This window comes from Fukomys damarensis, unplaced genomic scaffold (genome assembly GCF_012274545.1).
Source record: "Fukomys damarensis isolate Sample0158 unplaced genomic scaffold, DMR_v1.0_HiC HiC_scaffold_13, whole genome shotgun sequence".
NCBI lineage: Eukaryota > Metazoa > Chordata > Mammalia > Rodentia > Bathyergidae > Fukomys > Fukomys damarensis.
In genome coordinates this window covers 24,266,159-24,276,315 of record NW_022900925.1, presented here as the reverse complement: position 1 = coordinate 24,276,315, position 10,157 = coordinate 24,266,159, and the positions used below count along the sequence as shown (strand labels likewise).

Sequence of the window (10,157 nt, the reverse complement as noted above, 5' to 3'; positions counted from 1 at the left end):
GCGCGAGCGGCTGACCGAGCTTGGAGAGGAAACGGCAATCGCAGCCGCGCTCCTGCCCAGGCCGGCCCCGAAGCGGGCCTCGTCAGCCGGTAACGGGGAGCAGAGGTGGGGGCCAGGGAGGCGACCGCGAAAGCGGTGAAGGTCAGAACCCGGAGCCTTCCAGCGACCAGGGTGAGGACCGGGTCCGAGCTTGCCCTCCTCTCGGACTCCGCAGAGCTGAGGCGGGGTCGATCCCTCCCAGGGGCGGGGTCGCGCTGGGCTGCTGCAGCCTAGGGGACCCGCTGGGCGGGGCGCGCCAGGAAGGGGAGTAGGGGGTGGGTTGTGGGCGAGTGCACCTCGGCAGCAGAAAGCGAGCAGTGGGTTGTAGAGCGGAGGCCCAGGGTGGGATCCCGGAGCCGGGACTCCCGTGACGGGGGGGAAGCCCCGGGTCGGCGGGTCCTTTCCGCCTCGCCTTTGGACCCTGACTGGAGGCTGGCGGGCGGGGGGAGGCAGGGAGAGAGGCGCGAGGGGGGCGTGTCCCGGGTCTGCTCGGCGCTGATTGGCTGAGCGTGTGTGGAATCGGGTGATGGGAAACGCAGAGCGGCTCTCCGGTCCCCTCCTGCTCCGCTCCCACCTCCCCGTGGCGAATGTGCTGAGCGACGGCGGGTGCTTACGTTCGCGGGGTTTGGCTGTTGCAGGCAGGAGCTGGGAGGAGGCGGCAGCGGCTGGAGCAGCAGCGGCGGCAGCTGGGAGGAGGTGGTGACGGTGGCAACGGCAGCGTCGGGGACGATGGCGCGACTGGTGGCAGTATGCAGAGACGGGGAGGAGGAGTTCCCCTTCGAGAGGAGGCAAATTCCCCTCTACATAGACGACACACTCACGGTGAGCGGGCCGGGCCGGGCTGGGCCCGCTGCTCTCCTGGCAGCTGTTTCCCCTCCTTCCCCTCCCCCAGGCCGAGCGCTGCGTACTGGAGAAAGAGTGTGTTGCAACTCCTAGGCGAGGCCTTCTCTCCGGCAGGCCCCACAAACTCGCCTTTGCAGTTGATCTCAGTATCCTCTGTCGTCCCCAAGGCCAGCGCCAGTAGCGCACTTTGAGTCCCTCTCCCCAGGTTTTCCTTTCTATTGAACCCTCTCCCTTTACCTTTTCCCTTTAGGGGACTCTGCTTTTGCCAAAGCATGCGCCTTGGAGAAGGGTTGAAGGATCTTGGGCGTTTGGGGCCTATCCCTTACAGAAACCACCTACCCTCGGGGAGGCTTAATTATCTGGAAATGTCGCAGCTTCATTGCTACCTGAGTATTTTCTCTTTTAATGCCATAGCACTCACTACATAAGCATAATTACTGAGGCCGGGGTGACATGCTCTTGCACAGTAAAGATTCCACTAAAATGATTCGGTTTGGTTGTAAGCAGTCTTCATGTTGTCTAGCACATTAAAGCTCTTAAAATACTTGCACTGCTAGGCCCTGACTCTTCAAAATGGACTTTCTTGGTTTTATTCTTTAGTTTATGGCCTTTTTTTGGGAAACGGAATTATTGGATGTGTGTGAGTACTATAAAAAGCTTATTGCTCACGTTGAGTGTAAAGAACTAATCCTGAGTAGTTTTCTTTTTTCTTAAGATTTAGTATAGCATTGCTGACCCTCTGCCCTGTGCTGCTGTACTATTTCCTCTAAAAGGAAGTGGCAGAAATTTGAATTGAACCAGAGCAGGAAATGAGTACAGTTGCTTGTCACTATTTCTTAAGAAATTAAATGAACCTTTTCTGAGTATTTTCTGAAACCTACATTTTGGTGATGCTGACCCTGTGGTTTATACATTTGCCTATTTTGATAAGATGTGTATAGAAGTCTCTTCATCTTAGCATCCTTGTTTGGATTTTTGGCTATTCAAGGATGGTTGATCAATTTTCTTTCTGAATTTTTTTTTGCAAATACCTACTGAAGGCTTTTACATTTTATATAAAATGCAAGTCATTGTAGAGATGCCAGCCTGTACCTTTCTTTATGCTAGTCTCAACTGAGATTTGATTGAGCTGCAGTACTTCCAAAGGATTAAAAGAGCTGTTGAATAACTTAATTTGTTAGAACTTTTCAAGTGAAAGCATCTTTAATTATTCAAGTGATCTCCCTTCCAAGGCAGAAATATTTTTAGAAATTACTTGTATGCCTTGGTTATGATTTTGGTACATTTTTAGTTTTTGGAGGTAATGGACTTGCATTTTTATGTATTATTTAATTTTTAATTTTGCTTTTTTTTTAAGATAGAGGTCTCCAAGTTGCCCAGGCTGGTCTTAACTCTGTAGGCTTAAGCAGGTCTCACTAGGTGGACTGCAGGAATAAACTACCATTCCTTGCTCCGCACTTGTATTTTGTTTAGTTTTTTTTTTTTTTGAGTCGGGTCTCACTATGTAATTTTGACTGGCCTTGAACTCACTGTGTAGCCCAGGCTTGGCCCAGAACTTTCAAGGAGCCCTGCCCAAGTGCTGGGATTACAGGTGTGTATCACCATACCTTGCTTGCACTTGTATTTTAGTATATGTGCTGCGAAAGTGGACACTGCACTTGTATTTTAAATAGATAAAAACAAAACAAAAACCTAACTGATCAAATTAAAACCTTTCTCAATGTAGAAACTTATTTGTTGATTTTTTTTCTTCTCTTCTCCTCCAACATAAACACTTCTAAGACACATACATAGTTTGATGTCAGTCTTTTAGGCTTATTGTCCCAGAATGGCTTTGAAGTTGTGTGTGTGTGTGTGTGTGTGTGTGTGTGTGTGTGTGCACGTGTGTGTTTAATCCTAAGGGTTTGGGTATGAAATTATTCTTTTTTTTTTTTTGGTTTTTTGAGACAGGGTCTCACTATGTAGTTGAGACTCACCTGGAACTCACTATGTAGCTCAGGCTGGTCTCGAACTCACAGTGATTCTCCTGCCTCAGCCTCACTAGTGCTGGGATTACAGGCATGCGTCACCACTCCCGGGCGAAATTATTTTTGAGTATATCAAACCATAAGGAAAAAACAACATAAATTTGAGCATTTGAGAAGTTTTAAGATACTTACTCTTTCTTTACACCTTGATAGCCCAACTTTAATGTGAGTGCAACACATTTGTACACCTGTCATGTAGCACTTCTAAATGAAGTATGGTGTATTTTCCACAGTGATAGGAGTTTCCAAAATTTTTATAGAAGAATATGTTACCTTTCACTGTGGTTTAGTATGGTACTTGTTTTACACTGTACTAGGTGGTTGAGTTTAGTTTTTATTTTTTTATGGATATGTGACTATGTCAAATAAAATTAAAGATTACATAAATATCTCAAAATACCATTTTATTTAGAAAAAGGTGCAATGTTTCTTTGCATTGGAATGGGTTTTTGTCACTGGGGATGAATGAGAGCTTTTATTCATTATTTTGTCTCAGAAACATCTGCACACACATCAGGGCTGGGGATTTAGCTTAAAGGTGCCACTACCTGCAAGGTCCTGAGTTCGATCCCTGGTACCCCCCTGCCAAACATCTATCTACACAATAATTGAATGCTGTTAGTGAATGAATGTTAGTAAAATCCCTGTTAAGGATGTACCATATTTAAACAAGTTTCTTACAGGACCTTTCTGTCCAATTCCACTTAAAGGTGAATGCAGATCAAAGCACCTGTTGGGAAGGAAAGGGGAAGATGAAGTGAAGATGCTTGAAGTCTATGTTCTGCTTTGGCCCATTCATAGTTTGATGACAGTGTGTGCCTGAAGTTAATATTTGGTTTGATCTTTGTGCTTAGGGTCTAGAGGTAACATGATGAGGAAACCTAGTGTGATCTTTATTTCAAGTATAATAGTTTTAGGATCTTGTTAGTAGGGAGATGTTAATCTAGTTACAATGTTTACAGTTTACAGGCAGTTGCAAATGTTATTTTAGGAAGATGCTGAAAACTCTAGCCTTAAACAGGCAATTTTAACTTGGATTTAAAGGGGCCAGGGTTTGGCTGTGTGCTTCTGCTGCCTGCCTCACAAGGACTCAACTTCGATCCCTGGTAACACACACACACACACACACACACACACACAAAATGAACAAAAATGGCGGCATTCTTGGTGGCAGTGTCCCTTCTGCTTTACTTGGATTTATAAAATGGAATTAAGGTTGTATGTGAAGAAGTAGCCTCTTTTTATGTTATATGTTATATTTACATTTAAAAGATTTCCATGGTAGTTTAGTGCTTATAAACACTTGTATACAGTGCTGAAATTTGAGAAAAATCCCAAATAACTAAACTGGTAGAATATTAAGAAAAGTATTAAGCCACCTGGTCAAATGTTGCTCAGTGTTAATAGAATTATAAAATAGCTGATAGAATATAGATTTTGGCCAAATGTTATGGTGCATTCCTATAATCGCAACACTTGGGAGTCTAACAGGAGGATTGCTGTGAGTTTGTGAGTATGTAGCCTAGGCTACATAGACCGTGTCTCAAAAAACAAAAACAGGGCTGTGGATGTAGTTCAGGGGTACCACGCCTGCCTAGCGAGGACAAGGTCCTGAGTTTGATCCTGGTACTGCAAAACAAAAAACATTTTATTCTTGATTTTTTTTTTTTTGGTACTGGGGATTGAACTCAAGCCCTTGCGCTTGAGACGGAACCACTGAGCTAAATCCCTGGCCTTGAAGAATTATAATTTTTAAGCAAATAGTTTTAAAAATAAATTATAGAACCAAAATATACATTCCTTATAAAACAAAGTACCCTTAGTTCTGCTTCCTAGTACTTAGTGTAATTCAAGACATAGACATAGGCATAGGTACAGAGTTGACATACATTGTTTTCTTTTTTTTTTCTTTTTGGTTGGTGGGGGGAATAGAACTCAGGTCCTTGTGCTTGTGAGGCAGGCGCCAGAATCACTGAGCTAAATCCCTGGCCGAGGTACATTGTTTTCTATAACATTTTATATCCTGCTTTTTTTACTAAATGTAATATTGAGACCATTTCCTCATTTTTTTTAAAGAGAGGCTTTGCTCTGTCACCCCAGCTGGTTTTAATTTCTGAGCTCAGGATCCTCCTGCTGATCCTGCCAAATGCTGGGCCTATCGACATTGATCACTGTAACAGGCTTGTCACCCCACCCTCCTCACTCCCATGCTGGAGATTGAACTCAGGGCCTTCCACATGCTAGGCAGGTGTTCATCACTGATACATCCCTACCTTTCTTTAAAATTTTTATTTATTTATTTTGAGACAGCATCTCACTATGTAGTTGAGAATGAAATGTAGCCCAGGCTGGTCTCGAACTCACGATCCTCCTGCCTCAGCCTCCTGAGTACTGGGATTACAGGTATCCACCACCATGCCCGGCCTTAAAATATTTATTTTGTGACAGAGTCTCACCACATTGCCCAGGTTGGCTTGGATTTCATTCATATGCTTTTGCTTCCCCCTCTTGAGTGCTGAGATTATAGGCATGAGCCAGCATGCCTGGTTCATTCTTAAACTTCTTTTCCCTCAGTACCAGAGATTGAACTCAGGGCCTTTTGCTTGCCAGGCAGGTGCTGCACCAATGAGCTAAATTTCTGGCTCTTTTTATTTTCTTTTTTTGAGAGGGATACTAGGGATTGAACCCAGGGTCTTCACATTAAACTGCATCCCTAGCCCTTTTTTATATTTTATTTTGAGATGAGGGTCTCATGATGTTGCTAAATTGTCCAGGCAGGGCTAGAACTTGCAGTCCTCCTACCTTAGCCTCCCAGAGTGTTCCTTCAACTTTTTTTTTCTTCAACATTTTTCATCTTTTTTTTTTTTTTTGTACCGGGGATTGAGCTCTGCACCTTGTGCTTGTGAGGCATGTGGCAGAACCATTGAGCTAAATCCCCAGCCCTTCTTCAGCACTTTTTTTTGGGGGGGTACCTGGGATTGAACTTGGGTCCTTGCACTTGGAAGGCAGGTGGCAGAATCACTGAGCTAAATTCTGGGCCCTTCAACATTTTTAATGGTCATATAATATTATGTTGTATGACATCTCTTAATTATCCTTGCATTATTGGACATAGAGGAGGTTCTAATTTTTTTACTATGAGTAATACTATAAAAATATAAATAATGAGTTAAGACTTTACTTTAAATTTTTTTTCCCTCAGGCCTTGGAAATAGAGTTACTGGATGGAAGACTAAGAGTGCTTTGAAAAGTTCTTGATACATATTGTCAAATTGTTACAATGCTTTTGGAACACAGTTTACCCTTCTAGTTCAAACATATCCAAGTGGACTAGAAACTCTGATACAAATGTTTAACTGCCTGAGACTTTAAAAGATAATAAACGGTAGCATATTTATTTGGGGATTAGGTGTTTAACATTTGTTAATAGTTTAGTATTAATGCTTTCAGTTCTGGTAAAGAAGTGATAGATGTTACAAATAGCTATGCAGATAAAGTAAAAGTAAAATCAGCGTGATAATATTTTTGATAAATACAACAACGTTGGTTAAAGCTTATGACAAAGAACTAAAAACAGATTTTTTTTTATTTTTTATTTTTATTTTTTTTGTGGTCAGGAAAAACCAGGACAGATACTTAAAAGTGAAAGTGGGTGATGGATTCAATAAACTTCATAAAGCCATAATTGCAGCCCGTTGACTTATTCTATTTTTGGTTAGCTATGGATAGGCAACCTCATCATGCAGCTGAACACTAATGATTTCTCTGTGAAACTACACCTGAATACTTAACAGGACTGTCTTCCTGTAGGTAATCTAGAATCTAAGGTTAAGTGAAGAAAGTGGTTTTTAAAAATGGAGAAAAATAGTGCTGTTAACCTCTTTGCCTTCCTCATTTCTTATTGTCATCTCTTAAACAGTGTGGTGATTAAGTAGAAAACAGTAAGATAAAAGAATTGTCCTGGGGCTGTGAATTTAACTGGAAAGCGCAAGGTCCTGAGTTCAGTACCCGGTATCTGAAAAAAAAAAATTGTCCTAAATGTTTGAAAGGCAAGGATAATGTTATTTAGGATAGAGTTTCTAGCCAGAATGGTATAGAATAAGTTCAAAGGACTATTATACAAGCCAGCAAACCCAGGAAAGACCTAATAAAGTGTTTTTTTTTTTCCCGTGGTACTGTGGATTGAACCAAGAGGTCCTCTACCACTGAGCTTCATCCTCAGCTTTTTAATTTTGAGGCAGGGTCTCCCTTGGTTGCCCATGTTGGTCTTAAACTTCGAATCCTCCTGCTTTAACTTCTTCAGTAGCTGGAGTTAAAGGTATGTGCCATCACTCCTAGCTCATAGTTCAGTTTTTAACATTTATATAAGGTGAAAATGAAATAATCAAAATGAGTTTTTTGGGGCCGGGATTTAGTTCAGTGGTTCTGCCACCTGCCTCGCAAGCGCAAGGGCCCAAGTTTGATTCCCGGTACCCCAAAAAAGGAGTTTGTTTTTTTAAAAAACCTCTCTTTAAAAGGATTTCTGAAGCAAGTATTATCCATTAATTGTAATTTTTTAAAAGTCAGCCAGTAGTCAATATTTCAGATGTGTTCTTTGACTTATAATTTAAAACCAAAAAAATTGATAAGAATAAAACAATATATACTGAGTCAAACTTAAGATCTCATCTAAGAATAAGGTTCAAAAAACCTATTTTAGAAGAGAGGTTGAACCCCCAGCTTCAGGCATGCTAGGCAAGTGCTCTACCACTGAGATATCCTAGTATGTTAATCCCTCTGGTGATTCCGCAAAGCATGATGTGAGTTAATTGAGCTATTAACTGTATTATTCGGTTTTGGGGGGGCCAGAGTTTCCAATACTGAGATTATTAAGTTTTGTTTGTTTTGTTTTTGGTACTGGGGATCGAACTTAGGTCCTTGTGCTTGCGAGGCAGGCAGTGGCACCACTGAGCTAAATCCCAGGTCCTGTTAAATTTTTTTCTAGACAGTCTGAGGCAAGGGGTTGCTATGGGTTCTAGGCCAGCCTAGATAACATAGTGAGTTCAAGCCCAGCCTGAAAAAAATAGCCAGACCTTGTCTCCAAAAAAATTGTTTTAAAAGTTTGAGTAGGTTTTGTTAGCTACAATAAATACCACGTACAATATAGATTTATATTTTGTTTATTTATTTCAGTTATCTCACCAGATTATTTAGAGTTTCATCATTATACTAGTAGCTTCAGATTTACTTCGCAGTGTTGGTAAAGCTAATAATAAATGAAAGTGCTTAGAACAATATGTACCTATATGAATGAGGCTATATTATGTATTATTGTTACCACCACTCTTTGGAAGTATTAATGAGGAGATTGAGGAGGAAAATTAGAAACAAGATGCAAGATCCTGGAATTGTCAAACGTGAAAACTGGATGATCTTTGAAATTGTGTGATTTGTTTTATATATATGTGTGTGTGTGTGTGTGTGTGTGTGTGTGTGTGTATATATATATATTTGTATATATATATATATATATATATTTGTGTGTATATATATATATATGTATATATATTTGTATATATATATATATTCCAGAAGAGTAAAAGCTATTGAGATAAAACCATGTTGTTGAACATGTACAATGATTATAGATTTGAAAGCAAGGAACACTAGCCCCCTAAACTTGGAAAACATAGGGACACATAAAGAAGAACTAATCATCCTATCAGCCTACTATGTAGAGATAGTCACATGTTTCTTTTTCTGCAAGATAAAATATGCACACATAAAAATTTGAATCAATGTACATGCAGTTTTTAGTTTTGTTACAGTGAATTCCTCAGGGTTAAGTTGCTGTTTGTATCATTGTCCTTCCTGTTAAAATCTGTTTCCCTACTTTATCTGTCCAGTCCTATTTCTTTACCAATCCAGGCATGATTGTAGTGTCTTGTTGTTAATGAGGCCTTGGTTTATTGTTAGAACAAGATGTTTTGAATTGTTCTCTCTCTTTTTTTTTTTGAGACAGGGTCTTGCTATGTACTCCAGGCTGGCCTTTGATCTCACTTTGTAGACTATGATGGCCTCACACCACTCCTGGTTTAAATCTCGTAACTTCTCATGTAAAGGGAATAGAATGGTCACTTTCATTAAAGAAGCAGGTCTTGCCTGGTGTCTTGTCTTCAGCAGGATTGTAAGTTTGAGGTCAGCTGGGGCAATTTAGCAGGACTGTTTTACTTACTTATTTATTGTTTTTTTTGAGACAGGGTCTCACTATGTATTTGAGACTGACCTGGAACTCACTCTGTAGCCCAGGCTGGCCTTGACATCACAGGATCCTCCTGCCTCAGCCTCCCAAGTGCTGGGATTACAGGTGTGCGCCACCACACCCGGATTTAGTGGGACTGTTTTAAAAAGAGGGGATATAGCCCCAGCGATTTAGCTCAGTGGTTCTGGTGGCTGCCTCGAAAGCTCAAGGGCAGAGCTCAGTCCCCTGTAACAAAAACAAAAAGAAAAATATGAGATGTAGCTCATTGTGAGGACCTCAGTTCCAGGTCTAGTAGTGTAGTACAAAAACCAAAACACAAAACAGGTCTTTATGGTGATAGTTGGAGGAAGGAGGGGTCTTTTTAAGACCACATTTAGGGGCCAGGGATGTAGCTCAGTGGTGCTACTGCCTGTCTCAGTGTGAGGTCCTGAGTTCAATCCCTGGTACCCTGGTACCAAAAAAAAAAAAAAAAAAAAAAAAAAGACCACGTTTAACTAGGTGATGTTTTTGCTTTAGTTTTTACCTCAGACAGGTGTCTATCCTCATGGCACTCTGGGTGTATAGGAGTTTGAGGTCAGTCATCTGAAAATAGTTTGTCCTAGCCCAGTATGTTTGCTTTCTTGTAATGTTGTTTCAGTTAAAGTTTGTGTATTACTTTGTTTCATTGTTTTGGCAGCTTTTTTTTTTTTCCCTTACAACTCAAATTGGAATGTTTATTTTTTTTTTTCTTTAAGACAAGGTCTTGCTATGTAGTTCAGACTGGCCTTGAACTCACTATGTAGCCCAAAGCTGGCCTCAAACTCATGGTGATCCTCTTGCCTCAGCCTCCTAAGTACTAGGATTATAGGCATATGCTGCCTGGCTGGGATGCTTCTTTAAATTTGATTACATCCTATAGGTAAAATGGCACAGGCCGGGGATTTAGCTCAGTGGTTCTGCCACTTGCCTCACAAGCACAAGGACCTGAGTTCAATTCCCGATATAACCCCCCCCCCCCACGCCTCTTT

General features: G+C 41.3%; 2 protein-coding genes across 7 annotated transcripts in view; one reads left to right on the top strand and one right to left on the bottom strand.

Annotated features, from left to right (window-relative positions):
• Positions 1-407, bottom strand: part of Myo19 (myosin XIX) — a 41,291-nt gene extending 40,884 nt beyond the window's left edge. The window contains exon 1 of one of the 2 annotated variants that reach the window (XM_010626774.3): positions 336-407. The gene's annotated coding sequence lies outside the window, so the exon portion shown is untranslated. The remainder of the gene's footprint in view (positions 1-335) is intronic. The other variant, XM_010626776.3, reaches the window with a different exon arrangement.
• Ggnbp2 (gametogenetin binding protein 2) overlaps positions 93-10,157 on the top strand; it is a 36,238-nt gene continuing 26,173 nt past the window's right edge. For 4 of the 5 annotated variants that reach the window (XM_010626789.3, XM_010626787.3, XM_010626785.3 and 1 more), the window contains exons 1-2: positions 93-171; positions 678-861. In XM_010626789.3, the coding sequence (XP_010625091.1) occupies positions 769-861 (93 nt within the window). In that variant the 5' untranslated portion in view covers positions 93-171; positions 678-768. Of the gene's footprint in view, positions 172-602; positions 862-10,157 lie in introns of those variants that run through there. The other variant, XM_010626784.3, reaches the window with a different exon arrangement.